Source organism: Fimicolochytrium jonesii, assembly GCF_025526975.1.
Source record: "Fimicolochytrium jonesii strain JEL569 chromosome Unknown EV422scaffold_25, whole genome shotgun sequence".
Taxonomy (NCBI): Eukaryota; Fungi; Chytridiomycota; class Chytridiomycetes; order Spizellomycetales; family Powellomycetaceae; genus Fimicolochytrium; species Fimicolochytrium jonesii.
In genome coordinates this window covers 92,247-111,371 of record NW_026515692.1, presented here as the reverse complement: position 1 = coordinate 111,371, position 19,125 = coordinate 92,247, and the positions used below count along the sequence as shown (strand labels likewise).

At 53.0% G+C, this 19,125-nt stretch overlaps 4 protein-coding genes across 4 annotated transcripts; 2 read left to right on the top strand and 2 right to left on the bottom strand.

Moving 5' to 3' along the window:
* Positions 1-333: 333 nt before the first annotated feature.
* EV422DRAFT_508631 (uncharacterized protein) lies at positions 334-1,211 on the bottom strand (the record flags this gene model as incomplete). The annotated part of the gene is made up of 3 exons (XM_053068762.1): positions 334-449; positions 705-950; positions 1,073-1,211. 3 exons carry the CDS (start codon positions 1,209-1,211, stop codon positions 334-336), a joined length of 501 nt encoding a protein of 166 aa, XP_052922764.1.
* Positions 1,212-3,021: 1,810 nt separating this feature from the next.
* On the top strand, positions 3,022-8,203 carry EV422DRAFT_603527 (uncharacterized protein; the record flags this gene model as incomplete). Its single annotated transcript, XM_053073740.1, has 16 exons — positions 3,022-3,171; positions 3,220-3,301; positions 3,378-3,413; positions 3,478-3,708; positions 3,851-3,932; positions 4,016-4,303; positions 4,372-4,581; positions 4,655-5,151; positions 5,214-5,555; positions 5,747-6,546; positions 6,621-6,768; positions 6,854-6,952; positions 7,027-7,094; positions 7,187-7,466; positions 7,535-7,813; positions 7,884-8,203. 16 exons carry the CDS (start codon positions 3,022-3,024, stop codon positions 8,201-8,203), a joined length of 3,912 nt encoding a protein of 1,303 aa, XP_052922763.1.
* Positions 8,204-9,472: 1,269 nt separating this feature from the next.
* On the bottom strand, positions 9,473-15,752 carry EV422DRAFT_539939 (uncharacterized protein). The gene is made up of 14 exons (XM_053071105.1): positions 15,250-15,752; positions 15,086-15,172; positions 14,902-15,012; positions 14,432-14,824; positions 14,328-14,354; positions 14,153-14,265; positions 13,847-14,090; positions 13,623-13,779; positions 13,427-13,560; positions 13,142-13,367; positions 12,972-13,072; positions 10,131-12,887; positions 9,992-10,066; positions 9,473-9,905 (listed from the first exon to the last, which is right to left on the bottom strand). The coding sequence occupies exons 1-14, from the start codon at positions 15,332-15,334 to the stop codon at positions 9,589-9,591; spliced, it is 4,827 nt and encodes a 1,608-aa protein (XP_052922762.1). The 5' UTR covers positions 15,335-15,752; the 3' UTR covers positions 9,473-9,588.
* On the top strand, positions 15,611-18,095 carry EV422DRAFT_539937 (uncharacterized protein). The gene is made up of 3 exons (XM_053071104.1): positions 15,611-16,636; positions 16,717-17,757; positions 17,862-18,095. The coding sequence occupies exons 1-3, from the start codon at positions 15,997-15,999 to the stop codon at positions 17,942-17,944; spliced, it is 1,764 nt and encodes a 587-aa protein (XP_052922761.1). The 5' UTR covers positions 15,611-15,996; the 3' UTR covers positions 17,945-18,095.
* Positions 18,096-19,125: the final 1,030 nt, after the last annotated feature.

Below are 19,125 nucleotides of genomic sequence, written 5' to 3'. Positions count from 1 at the left end.
ACAACTCCGCTTTTCCCACAGCTCCCTTTTCTGGCCCATTCCCTGCCATTAAAACAACAAACCCCAACCATCAATCCTGAGAATATTGGACCACACTAAACAGGGTATGGACAATCAGTAAAGTGTGGACTTTCATCAATTAGAAGTGCTGGATCCAAAATCCTTCAAACATACATCCAATCAGTAGAAGTTTTTCCCATCCACGTTCTGGAAAATCTATCCACAGTGGCTTCGCGTCACCTGCAGGAGAAGCAAAGGGGTGTCGTCCGTGTGGTCTCAGTTTTACTCTGAGAGCGGAAGGGACTCATTTACAAAGCGACAGAAGGAAGCTGTTTACGCAGGGGAGTGACCGGAGTATCCGTTCTCCGCATGAGAGCAGTGGGACAGTATATCAGAGAGTCTGCTCCTAAGACGGGTAACCCCTTCCCGCATGTTCCCGGAATCCTGCCCTATAAAGAACGCGTCGGAACTGATTACGTCACGCGACGCGTCGGAGTTGTGATTTCCTGAATCTGAATCGCGAGCAAGAAGAAACCATACACTCCAAGCCGATCTGTTTCGCTGCAGATGAAGCAACCACTTTAGGGCTTCCATTTCTGTTGATATTTGGATTTTCGTTTTTTTGTATGTCTTCGGAAGCGTCATTTGGCGTTTTTTGTGTCTTGGGAAGTAATGTACTGTACTCGGGAAGCGGCTCTGCTTACCTGTCGATGTAGACAAGATACCAACGTCGAAACCGAGCGAGAGACAAAAGGAAAAGACTGCGCTGGCTTCGCGGAAAGCGGAAAATGTCAATGCGGGAACAATCAGCGAGGACAATGCCAGCAGAATGAGCAGCGTGGCAGCAGAATGTGCAGCGTGGAGGCTCACAAACTCCCCCATTCCGCCGCATTGCTCCGTTCTCGTCTCGTCCACTTTTCCTGAGGGCTCAGCGTGCTGTTGTCCGTACGCTACAATGCTGACAAGAGAAATATTCCCTATCAGCGAGGAGGGCGAGATGAAGTTCACATGTCCGATCTCGAGTGCTGAGGTGCGGCTCAGTTCCTCATATTTCCGGGATGTCGAAACTTACAATGGATATTAAGAAAGGAATTGCGGGAGAGCTGGCGGGGCGGCGCGGGACCGACACCAGATTCTTCCGGGAGCATGCCAGTCTCCTCAGACCAATGCACAAAATGGCTGCAATGCGGAAGGGGATCTTCAAACTTCATTGCAACTGGGGGAATCGGGGCAGAAAAACAATGCCGTGGCCAGATCGTGAAGGGCCGAATTGCGAATACGACCAAGTATCCTGCTTTCAGGCACACAAACCTTTGGTCGTCTTTAACGGAAGACAGACTTTTCCCGTTGGCCGCCTGTCCCCCGAGAAACCGCGATACGATACTGACAGGTCACCCGTGGAGAATCGCTTGTGGTCCCAAGATCGACAGACAGCCATGTTCGAGCGCCATCAGCGTCTAGTCGAATCTTCTTCGCAGGTCAGCCATGAGCTTCGGAACTTCTTGCTGATACCGATCGATGCTCATCGGAAGCTGTGATAACGGCAGCTCTGCGATTGACAGGCTTGCTTTCTTTTTCTTGATGATCCTTTGTGCTCTACCTTTGCTGCTTTTTCCCGTTGTTATTGCCCTTTTTGCTTTCCCAAGTCCACAAATATCTGGATTCCGTGCTTCTGAGGCATATTTGCTGGGGTAGTGCTAGATCGTTTGTGCGGCTGATCGTCCTCGGACATGTTGAAGCTGAAGTGGGCTGTTGTCACCGGGACAGTGCATTGAGGGAGAGGCATCGTACGGTAGTACGCGGCCACCTGGGCTCCGTCGATGCACATCATCCCAAGAACTGCAACAACACAAAAAGTTGAAGAGACGCTAATCGATGATTGACAGTTTGACAGTTTCGCTGCGACTGACACTTTTGACAAGCTTGTCGGAGTTACAATAGTAGACTTCCTCCAGCACCGATTGCAGGGCCACGCCCACAAAAAACTTTTCGAACCACAACGCCGCAGGGCCAAAATCACAAGCACATTGATGTGGACCTCCGACTCGCCTCCGAATTATTTACCTGAGCAATATGTGGGTTTTCGCCTCCCTTTCCATGTCTAACAGCCCTGGCCACGGATGAAACCTTCACCGCCGAAAAAATGGCCCCCGACATGTTGAGCGGTTCGCAAAATTCGCTCTTAAAAAGGGCACGTCGCTCCACAACCCCTGGGCAGAGCCATGGATTCTTTTCATACGAGCGGAGCTGATCCCTCGTTGTCCCATGGATTCTACGGCCGGAACGTTCAGGCTGTAGTGACAGCATACTAAAAAATCGGAACTTCCAAGCAATTACGTTCACATCAACAATCTGGGCGACTACCAACTTCAAAACACCGCACGGTGCTAACATTCGACGATCCTGCGCACATATTGCTTGCACCTTATTCGAAATTGTTCCTTGACCTTGCACTGATGCCACATGGCGACAAGGAGGAACGGCTGGATGTCAGTGCGTAGTGAGGGGCAGTGCTTCAGTGACGGGTCCATGTAAGTTCACCGCATGCTCCATTGTGATAACATCGCAGCCCGTTGACATTTATGAAGTTTTGCGAGGATTTGTGCATCGTTGTGCGTTTCCCTCGAGGCAAGGAAGAGGAGGCTTCTGGGCCTGGATGAGGGGGACTTCCCCAAGGAGCGGACTTTGTGAACATCGAAAAAAAAGGTCTGGTCACAAACAACTGGGTTGATCGTTCATGCTGAAACTTTTTCGCTCTCCATTCCGCTTGCCTTAGGCTTGCCTTAGTGCGGTCATGGGAATTTTGGCGGCCTTGCGACTGAACAACCACTTGCGGGAGCGGAAGATGTTCTTTTTTGGAACTGTCACTGAAGCGGCATGCGAGCTCGTTGGCTATAAAAGGGAGCAGGCCGGTCGTATCCACCCATCCTCATTCCGGATCCCACATCCCACTCTCCTCATCCATTTTACACCTCGCATCCGATTTACGATCTGTCACCTCTTCCGATACATTCTTACACGATGATCCTTAAACGCATCACGCGATTGTCACTGCTTGTGTACGGGGTGCTCGGCATCAATGCACTTCCGGCTGTCCCGGTCTATGACCTTAATGGCATCGACTTGACTGTGCCCGTTGAACGGCAGCATCGTCATTACGGTACTGGATTTGTGATTTAAGCATTCAAGCGAGGCTGTTTCAAGCCGTTACTAATACAGGGGTTCCTTGTCGATATCATCTGTGCTCTCGGAACAGATGTCGTGGCGCTTGAAGTTCCTATCGTGTTCAACATTTACGGAGGTACGTTGGATTTGCTTGTCGCTCATCATATCATTATCACTCAGTCTCATCCGCGCTTTCAATTCCCGATGCTCAGATCACGATCCCAACGGACTCATGTTTGCGTTGAAAGGTACATTGGGCAAAACCTTGAAAAAGCTTAGATGCAATAGCTGGTGCTGCTTTTTCCCTTGTAGAGAACGAGCAAGCCCTCGAACGCTATTCCGAGAACTTTGTCCCCAACTCAATCAATGCGACTTCGCGTACTGCACGCCGGTTTGAGCTCAACCCGCTCGTGCGCCCTCTTGTGCTTCGCTGCAACTTGCACGACTCCGTCACCGTCAACCTGGAGAACCACATTCGCAAGCATGCTGTAGGCCTCCACGTTGCTCTGGATGGGCATGATGTGAGGGACGACGGGTCCGCTGGTGAGTCTTCTTATTGCGAGGTGCCCTCGTCATTCACTCCATCGTAACTGCTGGTTCAGTCGGCAGGAACCCTCCGTCTCTCGCACCTCCAGGCGGCCGCTATCAGTACCATTGGCAGTGTGGCCACGAAGGTGTGATGCAGGCAACCTCGGCGGGCGCGAAAATGATACCAATCTACACGGCCTCTTTGGGGCGTTGGTGGTGGAACCCTTCGGCTCTCGCTGGTGAGTAGCGGAGTTGCTAAAGTCGAGATGACACACCGCGTTGAAGAAGAAGACTGACATCTGGAGCACCGTCCCAAATTCAGGACGCATCCCCACACCGGCAAGCCTATCCGCGACGGCCTTACTGCTGATATCCATCCACCGAAGCGATCGGGGTACCGGAACTTCAAAGCCGACTTCTTCCGCGAGGAGCCCGAATTGCACGACCCTAGCGCTTCATTCCGCGAGCACGTCACTATTTTCCATGATCAAGCGGAAGTCAGAAAGGGTTTCAAGTTGACGGAAAACCCGTGCGGCGAAGGGCAACCGGGGCCGTCTGTCGGAAGGCCGGACGTCGAAACAAGAGACAATGATGCTGTTCACGCAATCAAGTAGGTTACGGATCCCATGAGGTTACCCCCTAATCCCATATTCCTGACGCATTTCATTTCCATCGTAGCTACCGCTCCGAACCCCTCCGCAACCGTCAATCCGACGTATTCGACCGCATTAACAACGGCATCCTTAAGCGTCCCGTTTTCGGGGAAGAACAGCACCATTCCTCTTGGATGCATGGCGACCCGGGTTTGGTGTTCACCAACTACGCTGGAGATCCCGCCAAGTTTCGGGTTGTCCACGGCGGCGTCCAAGAGACGCATGTGTTCCACTGGTGAGTTGTGAGCTTAGATTTGTAGCTGGGCAACGAATACAAGTTTCGCTCACTTTATCATTCCGCCCGCTAGGCATGTGCATCAATGGTATGCCGTCGACGGAAAGACCGACAGCCCTATCACTGATTCCTTCAGTTTGTCACCACAATGGGCAACGACGTTCACCGCATTATATGGCTCGGGCTCACGACTGAAATCCATCGGCGATGTGATCTTTCACTGCCATTTGTACCCTCACTTCACGCTCGGCATGTGGGGAATCTTCCGCGTATTCGATAAGCTCCAAAATGGGTCTCAACGCTACCCCGACGGCAGTCAGATCCAGCCCCTGTTCGTGCTCCCCGACCGTCAACCTCCGCCGCCACCCACCGCTCTTCGGCCTGGTTTCCCAAACTTCATTCCCGGCGAGTTCCGTCAGAAGTCCCCTCGCATTGGCTGGCCCGAGGCAATACTCGGCCCCATCCCTGAGGGATCAGACTATCGTCCTGCCAACCCTATCGAGGTTGCTGCGATGAACGCCAACCCCCAGCCCGGAAACTTCTGGGCCCTGTTTCCCACCCGCAAACGGGGTTCATCGATCGCGGAATCCCTGTACGCGAGGTCAAGCACAACGTCTCAGCAATCAATAAAGATATTTTGTTCAACAACTACGGCTGGCATGATCCGAAAGGCCATATCTACATGATTGAGGAGGAAGAGTTTGGCGACCGGAACACCCCTACCCCATACGACCCATTGATTCTCCGCGGCAATCACGGCAATGTCCTCGTCAACACGATTAAAAACAAGTTCGACACCTTCCTGCCCGAAGACGCTTTCGAAATGGCAGTGCCCGACTGCCCGAAACATCCTTTGGAAGGGGAGGTCGGCATGCACGTACACCTAGTCAAGTTTGATGTCCAGTGTTCTGATGGAGCTTCCGTCGGTTGGAACTACATCAGTGGCGCTCGGTTCGGGCGGTACTACATTGCGCGTTGGTGGGCAGACGAGGAATTCGGTCATGTCTTCTTTCACGACCATCTCTTCCCACAAACCCGTCAAAAGCGCGGATTGTATGCAATGTCGCCGATTGAGCCTTTCGGAGTTCTGTTGTCCGCAGTTTTTTCGGTCTGTGCATGCCAGCCTTCGCAGAGTTCTGATCAATGGTTCCAAATACTACTCCAGGTGCGGAATACTTCTTGAACAACAATCTGGCTCAACGCACGCTCACGGGGATCCAAGCTGCGATCCGCAAGCCGGACGGCGACTGGTTCTGCGAAATTGTCCAGTTTGTGGCTGACCAGCATCCAGCGTTCACAAGAGTTGGGATCCCAATCAACCCGCCGCCTTTCCCGTCCGCACTCAACGACAACGGCGTCATGGTGGTCAACTACAAGTCTGAACCTTTCCGCGAACGCATCAAACGCTTCCGCCGCGAGCATCACCAGGAGCCGGACCCGCGTCTGCTGATGGACTCCAAAGTCTTCGGCGATCCCTTCACCACTATTTACCAGTCATACCCAAACGATACCATCCGGCTACGCATCGGGCAAGGCTCGCACGAAGAGTCTCATTCGTTCAATGCGTACGGGTTCCGCTGGCACGACCTCTGGACAGACCCCGACTCGCGCCTCGTAGATCAGCAAATTCTCGGCATCTCCAAGGCCTTCACCAAAATCATCGAGGGAGACTACACGCCTGGCGATCACCTGATTTACTGGGGCGTGATCGACGATACATGGCTCGGGTGCTGGTCGCTCGTTCGTGTCTTTGACCACCTGAACGCATCGCTGCCGGTGCTCCCCAGCAATGCGGACCCGTTCAACAACCGTACCACGCCGCACTTACCGGCTAAGATCAACCCAAGCCGCCACAGAGAATACCGGGTCGTTGCGGAAACGAGGCTGATTGATTATACGGAGGGATTTTTGGGGCAGCCTGGAAGGATCCGTTTGGTTTGGTTTATCGGCTCGAGGCTTACAAAGGTTCGTTCCCTCGGGGTTATGTGTAACATACAGGATGCGTAAACTAACATCTGGTCAAATCCGCCCTTGTAGAGCCTGGAACGAATACATGGATTTCTGTGGCGCAAAAGGGCAAGAACCCGGAACCGCTAGTCATCCGCGCCCAGGTCGGCGAGTTTGTGACGGTGTGGCTCACCAACAATATTCGTCGGGACCTGGTGGCGGAAAAGCACAGACCCGAAGGTAAGTCTTATGCGGGCGGTCTCTACGCTGGCCCTTTTGGCGAGAATCGTCCCTTAATGCCGTTCTTTTCCTTCTTCTTCAATAGTCCCGGTGGATCTGTTGAACTTCCGCAGAGTCTCGGAACACGTTTCCATCCACGCTGACATCGTTCTCTTTGATACCCGTACGAACGATGGGACCAATGGTGGGTTCATCCGTGTCTTTCAAGTTCCTCAGGTGGCGACTTCAAGGCGGGCCCTAATCCCATTCCTGCTGCAGTCGGTTTCAATCCGGACCAAACCGTCCCACCCGGCGAAACTCGGCCTTTCACGTGGTTTGCGGACCAGGTACGAAACTGCTTTAACCAAAAGGAGAAGAATCGTTGTTTTTCGTTGCGTTATGTTATTCATTCGGCTGATGAATGTTCGCCGGCTCCCAGTTCTATGGCAGCCCCATCGTCCTTCAAGATCAATCCGACTTCCGCAACCATCGGCACCACGGTCTAATCGGCGCGCTCGTCGTTCGCCCCCCAGGGTGGCTTCCCTCTCGTTGGTACGGTCAGGAAGCTACGCTACAGCGCGTATGGTCAGTACCCGGGCAGTTTGACGACAGCGCGAGTATTCGGTTCAATCAAGCGGGCGGCGCTATGGGGTTCCATCCAAGAATCGATGAGGATGATGTGTTTGTCATGGATGAGCATGTCATTTTGTTGCAGGATGGTAAGAGACACCCCTGTTTCCGCCTGTCGCTTGGTCCCATGCTGACTTTGTCTGTCTGTCATTACTAGGCTTGCGACTCTTCAACAGAAGAAATCCGAACGAACCCATCCCCGACATAGACACGAACGTGAACACCGGAGCGGACGGCGATGTTGCGAATGCCGAGATTATGAACGATTTGCAAGCCCCGAGACCGCACACCCTTGCTCAGTTCCTGCGTGACCCGTTCTTTTTCAAGGCGTGCAACATCTCAGTCTGGTTGAAGGAGCAGCATGGTCAGATGCCCTTGCCGGACGACGATCGGGACTTGTGTCACCCTCATATGCGGCGGTTGGCAAACCAGATCGGTAAAGATGGAACATTTTGTTCTTCAAGCGCGCGCCGTTCCCCTTCTCATTTTGCTCAAACGACGATCAGACCCGGAAGATCAAGGACAAAAGGGGCTGAACTATCGCTCGGCACCAACCTTTGACCCCATCTGGCTTCAACCCGACAACCCGCCCACACCCATCTGGCATGCGGTCCAAGGAAGGTACCAGATGTTCCATATGGTAGCCGCGAACGATAAGCCGCGAGCGATTTCGCTGCATGTGCACGGACATGTGTTTTCGGAGATTGAGAACGCGGGAGCGACTGCGACAGGCGTGGACAATGCGATCAACCCGGGACGCACGGAGACGTTCGTGTTCAAGGCCGACAGGCAAGGAGATTGGGCGGTTCGGCCTTGTTCGGTATGACGGCGTTGTTTTTCGGGGAGCTTGGAGGAGTGATGCTAAACAGTACCGATACCTTTCCCGTACTCGCACCGATCAGATCGCACGTTATGGAAGGAATGTGGTCTATCTTGCGCGTGAGCCCCAAGGAAGTAGATGTGGGAAGCGAATTCGTGGACGAGGCTCCCCATCGAAATGATGGCCTGCAGCAGGACAAGACCGACAAGGACGACAAGAGCACTGCCGATATCCCGTCCGTTCGTTTCTCCGGTCATCTCTGAGCTTTGCTCGGATACTTGCGATGACCTGCCTTCTGTTTCGCAATTGTCTCGTCCTTCCCGACCACTTTTATTCCTTTTCCATCATTCGACTTTCGTTTTCGTTTTGGGAACATTGCCACTCTTTGGACATTACTTTGTGTACGGCGTATTTGGGATCAGATCTTCAATTCTTTATAGTACAGTATATGAAATTTCAATGGAACATTTTTCCTCTTACTTGCAATTTTCGGAGGTGCGAAAGAACGGTAACTTGATGACTGGCTTCTGGATGAGCTTCATGTCTCGAATATGAACTGAAAAAGACTCGATTGCGAGGGTCTCGCGCATGTGGCGGACACGAACACGTATAGCGGATGATCGCGCTGTCGATTTCCACGCGCGGCTGGTGCGTCTCCAACACCACCCAAACGCAGCTTCGTCCGTCGGCCCAACATACTGTTACATGAGGTCGTAAGTCCGGATCCAGCTCCCTAGAAGTAAAGCGCCCTTGCGGTTATACATACACCAAACAGCACAGTCAACCACCTCAGCATCCGTGTCGGGAGCATTCTTGGGCGTCTATCGATCTATGCGGTGGCCGTATAGCCCTTCTGGCACGGCCATCCATTTCGAACCGCCAAACGGTCGTGGCAACATACCGGATTCCAACCGCTGATTTTCCGACATTCTCCTCGTTTGCAGCGCCCGATGGAGCTCTTTAGGCGGCCTCCAACGTCAGCGTCCGCTGGGACATTCAAACCACCAATTGCTATGCGAAATTCCTGGACTTCCAATCCACAGTGGCATCTACCGCCTCGTAGTAGGAGACGGATATGTCACTGGGTCCGTTGGGTTATATTCTGTTAGATCGACTACCAAATTCAAGTGAAATTTCCCGCATCGGCCTCTAACTCCGCACATATCTGCTGCGATGCTCAGACCCCCTTGACGACGCGGCGTCGTTGCGGCGAGGTGTTGTAGGTAGGGAAAACTCAATTCACATCGGAGATGGAATTGGTTCTTGCGGTCGGGATCACCGCCTCCTGCACAGCCGATCTGGTGCCATCCTTGCAACGTTATTTTCATGATGACTCAAACAAGCATGCCAAAGATATGAAATATTCAGCAGACAATACAGGACATAAAAGTCTAAAAGCCGCGTCCTAAAAAGAATCCTCCAAGTCCAATCAAGACAACTGTCGTCAATATGGGCAGAGACGGAAGATTTCCAACGGCGGGCGATGTCGCATCGCGGTGCTCACTCGTAGGGACACTGGCCGTAGTGGGTTGGCTTGCCTTGGCCGAGCTCGACGGCATTACGGTCGGAATCCTCGTGGCCTCATTTATTGAAACGCTCGAGTCGACACTCTTACTGGCGTCGGCCGTGGGAGTTTTGGTGACGTTCGGAACAGACGTCGGCGTAGTCTTGGGTGGAAGTTGTATCGACGACTTGCGAGGTTTCTCCTCTGTAGTTTGATAGTGAGCGATAGGAGATTAACAGGCGTCCTATGGGGTGCACTCTCGCGCAAATTAAGCCTATGCATATACGTACCCAGCGTTTCAGCCTGAGCAGGACCGTTACGCAAAATTGCCCACATCCCGTCAGTAACGCCGAAGAGGCTGACCCCTAATAGTAATAACCACTACCAGTCAATGACCACATCGTCGAAAAGTTCAGAATAGCTACCCACCGTTACGGATCAACCAGTCTCCTTCGACGGGGTTCTCCAAGTCAATCAACACCGCGGATCCCGATGTAATGCCGTCAATGGTGCTGACATAGGGACTCGCGACCCCAGGTGTCGGCCATCGTTTCCAGGTGTGACCGTGAATGTGAATAGTCATCATTCTTTCTCGTTCCGTACCTCCGATGACAGAAATCTTGTGGCGCCGTCCTGCCCTTCCTGGTAACACCAGCGCCCCGGGGGAATCGAAGAGCACGTGGGTCTCATTGACCCTCCGGTGTGTCGGGCAGGAACGGTAGTTGATGCCCTTCTGACCTCTATCCTCGTCCTCATCACTTACAGGCGTATCTAGGACATTCATCGTCAAATCCCCGTTCTTAAAGTGGCGTAGCCCATCCTGGACAACAAGCACTGACTGATCATAGATGAGCCCTGTGGAAGGGACACGTATGACCGTCGAAGTCCCGACCCATTGATCAGGCACAGCATCGTGTTCGAGAACAACAACCGCTCCAATTGCTCCGTGACGACGGTGATTTCTCACATCGGCCATATCGTGCATGGGTACCGCTCCGACTTCCTCGTCAGCGTGATACGTATAGGTCTTCCATTGGCCTGGTGGAACAGTTTGATCAGGGTTCCAACCCAGATTCACACCCATCGAGTCTCGAACGTCGAACTGCAACACATCCACATGGATGGAGATGTGATTGGAGACGTTTCGGGCGTCGTTCTCCACCGCAATCCTCGCGTAGGCCGGCTCCTTTTTCATTGAAGTGATCAGCCGGTTCTCCAAATGGATCTTGAGCAGCTCTCCTTTTCGCACGCGGAGAACCAAGGGTTCCGGCTTCTTGCCAAACGACGACACGGCTTGCCACGCGCCATCCGGTTCCTTGTACGAGTCCACTTCATACATGATGCCAAACGGGTCGGAGAGATCACTGTCATAGTCAATCTGCCTGCGGGTTGCGACGACTCGGTATTCCCGCGTCTTCATTCCAGCAGCGGAGTTGAGCGAAAATATGTTTGACAGTGGACGGAAGTTCGGTTTCCGGTTTGAAGATAGCAGGGGTAGGTTTGGTCGAATGCCATCGTGGACCCGAATAATGCCCCAGTTTCCCGTCCAGAGATCATTGATTCCAGAAAGCTTATACATATGATCGCCTGGTCCGTACGTTCGATCGATCCAAAGGTTCGTCGCCTCCGATATTCCGATCGACTTTTGATTCGTCCATTTGGATGTAGGGTTATCCAAAAACTCGCGCCACTTCATGCCGTAAATTTGGAAAGAGTGATCCTCCTCGTGACTTCCTTGAACTATGCGAAGGATGATCTTGTCACCAGGGTAAGCTTCGTAGAGATGAGTGACGGGTTCTTTGAATTTGCGACTGGAGAACCACGTTTCAGGATTTCCGCGCGAGGCTCGATAGTTAAGGTCTTCGGCTCGATACCCGATCATCGAGATACCAGGATCGTCCATACCACCAGGTGCTGTAGGCGGACGGATGGCTTGGCTGAGACTACCGTTGAAGGCAGGTACAAAGTCGCCAAAGGAGAACGCAAACTCCCTGTAAGAGTCGGTGGGTGTCTCGATTCTCGCTTCGAGTCCAGCAATCATAGGTGCGTTGGTCCGAGGATTGAAGTACTTGCTGCCCTCAGGCTCGATGACCATGTTCCCGTACAGTCCGGCTTTCTGTCGAGTGTTCGCAAAGAGGTGATCGTGGAAGAAGATACTGCCAAACTCCTCGTCGGCCCACCATTTGTAATAAAACTTCTCGCCGGCTTTAGGCGCACTGATGTAGTTCCAACCAGTCGATGAGCCATCTGCGGACATCACGTCAAACTTTACCAAATGAACATGGAAAGAACTTTCGCCCTGATAACCAATAGCACCGCATACGGGCAGCGCATTGTCATGGCGATTGGCAAGGGACTTTTTCGGCAACCTATTGATGGCAGTGATATCGATGACCTGACCTTTGTTTGCTCGGGCCACAAACGGCTCGTATGGATAAGGCTCGGACGGATCGACGTCGGGAATCTCATTATCCATGATGAACATTGTTGCGCGGTCCACGAACCATCCATGCTCGTTCAGCTTAGTTTTTCTCTCGATAACGCTGATGTTATACTGGACGGATGGGAGCGCTCTCGAGAATGGTATCTTGACGAAGAGCCCTCCTGGGACAGGGTCGTCGTTCATGGCAGCTACTTCTAACTCCGTCGCCGGTCGGTAGGTGTAGCCTTCGGGCACAGGGCCGAATTTGCTCTCCGGCCAAGGCACGCGGGGGGACTTTTTGCCCATCTTCCCCGCGATGAAGTTTGGAAACCCAGGTTTCTCAGCGGTTGGAAGCGGCGGGCGTTCGCGATCCGGCAAAGGGAGGAGCGGCCTGATCTGAGTGCCGTCGGGATACTTCATGGTTCCATTCTGAAGCGTGTCATAGGATCTTTGGATACCCCACATCCCATGGTGGAAGTGCGGATACAAATGACAATGCCAAATGACATCTCCGGGATTTAGCAGTCGAGACCCGGAACCGTAAAGACCAACAGCGGTATAGGCCATTTGCGGTCCGAGAAGCATTGCATCAATCAACGGGGAAGTGCGGTCCTTGTAGTTTGCGTGCCACTGGTGAACGTGCCAGTGGAAAACATGTGTCTCCTTCACACCTGCGTGGAACACGTGGATCCGTAGCGGATCGCCGATGTAGTTCCTTAAGATAGGGGTAACCGGGTCGCCGAACATCCATGAACTATGGTGCACTAAGGGGATGGGTGCGAACAGGATTCGCTAAGTCCCGGTCGACCTCTTCTCAACAGCTGTCCAAAAGCCGCTCCGATCCTTACCTTCTTCATCATGGGGCGCATCAGGGTCATCCTTGTACTCTCCTCGGTTGTAACGCTTATGCATAATTCGAAGGCGGTTTAACATCGGCTCAGAGCGATAACTAAACCAACAAAGGCTTCAGCAAGGCATCGTACGCAGCGAGCACACAACTCGCAGCTCGCTAAGTTACCTTATAGGCATAATCTCCACAGCTCGCAAACCGGGCAGACCTTCAAGGTCCTTGTCTGCTTGCTCGGCTGCCTCGGCAAGGGCACCTAAAACAATTTGTTCGGCGGCATGCGGCATCTCCGCAGCAGCAGCATCCGCAGCACCTCCAACTTCGACTTCTGGAGCATTCGCGGGCTTCCTCATGCTCATTTGTGCACTAGGAGCGTCGGCTCCGCAAGGGCTTGGCACTAGGAGAGTCAGTTAGGGCTAGTTCGGAGGAGTTATGTCTGTGATGATGCTCACGTACCTTCTTCGAGGTCAGGATTATAAGCCTCCACTTCGTCGTGAATGAATACGACGAATTCTCTATAAGACGCTTCATCCGGCGGGTATTTCGGAGGGTCTGATCCCCACCCAGGAAGATTGTTTCGCGCCTGCCGCCTGTGCCAATAATAAGGGGCCGAATGCTTCCGGAATTGTCATAGCCGCCATGCATTACTTACCCGCGCTTGGGTGGGTGAACATCAGCGTAAGGTCCGTCGATGAGTTCCGCCCCAGTTTCTGGATCAGTCCACACGGCGTGGGCTTCTTCAACAATGATGGCTCCGAATAAGCCATGGGAGTTGGTGCCTTCCTTCCCACCGTTAAGGTCTCCGGCATCTGCTCCGTATTACACATGAGTGGTGAACACCTTACGCCCTACCATAGGTCAATCTGCTTGACGTACCTTGAAAGAAGAACGGCCCTTCGTGCTCGAGCTCCCAGACGTACTCTCGCGTACCGTTCGGCGCAACAAGCGAATGAGGGTTCTTCCCTACAGCGGACCCGTCACTGGAAGTGTTATATCCTGCGGCGTTCAGATGGATACCGACAAATCTGTCTGGTATGAGATTCTCGAGCTGAATAATGACACGTTCGCCGACTCTGGCGCGCAGCACCAAAGGGGTGATAACAGGATCGACCGTCAAATTCTGTAAGACGCTAATGTCAGGAAAACCGATTTGGAAGGTCTCAGAGGATAGATCCATATCACCTTCGCCGCCAGCCTGTCGGGATAGTCATCGATCACTTGCAGCAGATGCTCTTTGTTGCGCGCGTGCGCGAAGATGAGACCTTTCGGGTCGTGATCGCCGTAGTTGTTGTACACTACCGATGTGCTGATTGAGGAATTTGAGGAATAATAAGAATGCAATGCAAGTCCTTCTTACCGAGTGGCACTCCTATTGCAATAAGCGCTGAGAAAGCGAATGGGGAACGTTGATGAGTTGTGGTCAAAGTAGCTGCGGGTGGTCAGTCATCCATCCAATCTTACGGAAGAAGCGCTCCCCACTTCGCACATCTCGGGTCGGGACTGGGGTTGGCACCCGTGTCGTCTTCGTCTTTGTCGTTGTCGCTGTCGTTGGTGAGGCCACAGGCGGAATAACCGGCGGTTCACCGGGTTTAGCAGGTTCGCCTGGCGCACCGGGCGTGGCTGGAGCTCCACCGGGTGCCACCGAGGTATACCCCGCGCCTGGCCATGTTGTACTCGCGCAATACCATATCTCACTAAAGTCTTTGTCGGTACGGCCCAGCTCACAATCAGTCAGTAAGTCTTCGACAACTGCACCGCATGTTCGTTGAGGATGACCGGCCGGGCAGCTGTACACGCATTTGTCGCTTGCCTGCGCGCCGACTTTATAGGCCTTTGTCCATGCCGCCTGTAAAACTAGCAAATGCCACAATGTGTCAAGAATCGTCCGGCGTTCATCTGACTCAACCTCCAAGGGCTAAACAGTGACTTACATCCTTTGCAGTTTTCTCCGTAAGAACGCTCGACGATAACCCAGTCAGCCCCGGTCGGGGGGAAGACATTTGTAGTGGATTTCTCCAAGCAATCTCGGTTCCCGTCGACGGCTAGAGAGAGAGCATGTGGTGTGAGCTTTCGGAGTGCTCGGTCCCAATACCAGTGGTGCTTATGAAAACTTACTGATTTCCCAGGGACGGCATTGAACACCGGAACCTGGGACACATGCGTTCCGATCACTAAGTACACCCTCGATGGAGGAAGTCGGATCTGTTCAAACGTCATTAGCCGACGAAAACCTGGGTGGCAGTCCCGCTATCAAAATGATCTTGGACGGAAATTCCTACCCCCGCATCCCGCCGTAGACAATGCCCAAGCGCCACGAGAACCCAGCAGCAGTGTGCCTACAAGATTCTGCCGCGATGTGCGCATGGCCGAGCAGTGTCCTCAGTGTTAGCAATACATGCCGAAAAAACATGACTGCTGTTGCCGCCTCTATTTATACGCACCCTCAGGGACGGATTGCAGAGTGCTATATAGGCAGAGGCGTATAAGTGCTGCCTTCAGGGATCGTTGTTCAGGGAGGGCCGCCGGATCCCATTGATCTTGCCCTCCCTACAGACGAATCCGACATGGGCCTCCTTGTAGGTAAGCGGCGGAAAATCGAAAATCCTCTATTTATACGCACCCTCAGGGACGGATTGCAGGGTGCTATATAGGCAGAGGCGTATAAGTGCTGCCTTCAGGGATCGTTGTTCAGGGAGGGCCGCCGGATCCCATTGATCTTGCCCTCCCTACAGACGAATCCGACATGGGCCTCCTTGTAGGTAAGCGGCGGAAAATCGAAAATGAGAAGTTTGCAACAAAAATCGACAGCGCGACCCTTACAGTAGGTAAGCCGCGAATTTTCCGCTCACTGAATGGAATGGATCCAAACGTCTCCCAGCGCGGACAACCAAAAGACTTATAAACACCGAGAGATTTCCTGACGCCGATACTGAAGTTCAGTAGTCGTGCAGAGGAGGAAATCTCAGTGCTCTCTCTTCTCAGAAACCTGAGACGGCCCACATTTTACGACAATCTGCACGCCCGCCATGTTTTCTGGCTCGGCAGTAGTACAGTCTCTGCTCGTGTGGGCTACTATCTTGGCTGTAGCCATCGCCGCCCCCCTATCATGCCAGGATGGTGGCGACTGCCTTCCCATGCCCCCGAATGGCATATCGATTTTCCCAGATCGCGATTTCTTGACAGTCGAAGCTTACTGGGCACAGCAAGGCAAAATCGCTGAGGTCCGGGTTAGCCGTATGGTTAGCCGTTCCGGGTTAGCCGCTGACGCCGTCCTCACAGTCGTCGCATCCGTGAAGGCTGTTGTCAGCGGAGGAGCCAATGCATTCGACATTAACCACCCGGGCGGTTACTGTTGGGGAGCAGGGACCGACATCAAAGTCACCCCTGATATTGTTGGCGGAGACATCATCGATCTGTATTTCGACAACATCAAGGAGGCTTCGGTTCGGACACTCGACGCTAAAATAACCAGCGTCGTGTATGATGGCAGCAAAATCCTTACCTTGAAAGGGTACGTCGACCCGTTCAACAAAGACAAATGTAAAGATTGTTACGAAGTGCGAATCGTAAATCCCGATCTCCGCCCTTTCGTAACAAAACGGGACATTCGGGCTCCCCAACCTACAACCCACGACGGCTATACTTCTACCCTCGTCATTAACCCGGGTACGTGATTTTTAGTCATCCCCCAGTGCTGTAAAATCGCAATGAAGACAAAGTAAACGACCACCTATACTTTCTTGCAGACAATAATCAATTCGTAGCCACCTTCACTTTTGATGACGTTGAAGCGGCACAGATTGCTTACAGAGGAGGAGGAGCTCGCGTGATGGGCTGGCTGGATGTGACACCCGACGCCCTCCCTCGAGGACTGACGATCCATGAATTAGGGGAAACTGGTGGACCTGGCATGGGTGGTTGTCCTCCGGGACCTCAAGAATTCGCGCCTCCTGCCAGCAAATACTGGACTACCGTGGAAACCACGGGTGAAACCCCGGCAATCAAGAACGTTGTCACGGTTTCTTGGAAAGAGCCCACGATGCCGGCTGGATTAAATCCACTGGCCGGCTACGATGTTCTGGTCCTTCAGCCTAAAGCTTCCAAGGCGGTCCGTAGCGACATTGTCGGCGCCTATGTCCCTGCTCCCGCCTCACAAACTCAGATAACGGTCGTGGGACCAAATATTATCGACGCCACGTCGGTCCAGATTCGCGCTGTGGTTGAGCACGGGCCGACTGATAATCCGACTACGAGGACTTCAGACCTATTCACTCTTCGCGGCCCCCTGAAGCTCGCCGCCGAGCCAGCCACAGGCCAGACGGCTCAGTTTGTGAAGTTGACTTCTTCGAACGCCGGAATCATCAAATACACGTTGAACACACCGATCTACGAAACCGAATCACCAAAACCGATCTTTAGCGCCTCCGCCAAGGTATATACCGGTCCTATCGAACTAGCGCAATCAGCTCCTGCGATCGCCCCCGGCGGGCGTGTCGAACTCAATGTCGCCTACGCCTTTTCCGACTCCGACGAGTTCACCAAGGCACAGTTCATTTACACCCTCGCTGCTCCCGTCCCCGTCCCAACGGGTCTGAAAGTCGTGGGTGGAGCTGCGATCGTTACGATTTCCTGGAACAAAGACGCCAATGCCAAATCGTATCTCATTCAGGAATACGAGGGCAGCACGGGTCCAACGATTGGAGACCCTTTCGAGACTCTGAGTACCGAGACCACGGCGGCACAGGTTACGGTTTTCGGCCGATTTGGCAAACGCGATTACACTTATGCTGTGGCGACCAAGTACGCCGGAGGCTTTATCAGCAAGTTCAGCGAAAGAAAGACCTCCGACCCTCAGCCTAACGATAAGATTACCATCGATATCGGCACTTACGACGGGAAGGCGTCGTTGCGGATCTCGGGCACGGGCTCCGAAGAAGGCGCCAAGCTCACTGTGTATCCCTCGTGTTCCGATGATGCTTGCGTATCGCCCAAATTCGACCTCCCTTATACAACACCTGCCCCGGTAGTCGTCGCAAAGAATGCCTGGCAAGTCCGCATAGCGACCAACATTAACCCGCGCAAAGTAAAAGTCACTTCCGACAAGGGAGGGTCTCAGGAATTCACTGTGATTGTAAAGTGAGCTGAGATGGACTTGTTGGAAAAAACAAAAGGAGGGCAAGAAGATTTCGTTACTGCTCGTACAACCCACGTACCTCCCAATAAGACCCGCGCTCTCCCGCGCTCTAGCTTTCCAATAAAATCCTCCCTCTCCGGTTCCTCCATCTTCGTCAATGCCTCTTCGTCCTTCATCTTCTTCATAGCCTCGGTCGTAGGCGCCGTCTCCATCTTCATCTTCATCTTCAACTCCTCCTCCGTGTCCCACCGATGTTTCCCTTCTTCGTTCTTCTTCTTCTCCTTCTTCTTCCGCCCACCACGCCCAAGGTTTTTGTGAGCCTCTAAAGCTTCCAGCTTGACACGGGCCATCTCGTTTGCAATTGCCCATATTTGACATGGCCTGGTGAGTGAATTGCAGATAGGCACGGCGCCTGTCGTTTGGTCGCTTCTTGGATGACTACCGCAAGATAAAGTGCTGTTCCGCCTGACTGTTCCATCAGAGATGAACACCATGTCGCCAGGGCAGATCAGGTCTGCAGATCAGGTAGGCAGAAGCGGCATCTGTTTTCTGCATAGTGACCAAAGCAGCTCATGCCTGTCAATCCGTATTTGGTGGCCCTTCGATCGTGATGTCGGCCGACTTCATAGTTTGAAATCAACGCGTTGATTCTCGGAGCCCGGGTCTTCCAGTAGCACTGGTTCGCGTCAGGTATGAGCATAAAGAGAACCTTCAAGTTCTTCCGCCCTCCCTTGAGGATAATTATTTATTTTCCCTTAATGCCTTCAAGCGAGATTAAGGGCCTCTCTCGCTCCAACCTGCGTTGTCCGCGTTCCCCTCTTGTTCGCAACATACCCCCCTCCAACTTCCGATACTTGTTGCTCACCGCAACCACTATATATACATATACTCGACAGCTCCCACTTCAGCACAAGTCAGTCAACGTCGTATAGTCCTCCTCAGCCTGCTACTTCACTCCCTGATTCTACAGCCAAAAAAACGAGTCTTTTCACTCACCACAACCCCCCCCCTCTTAATGGTC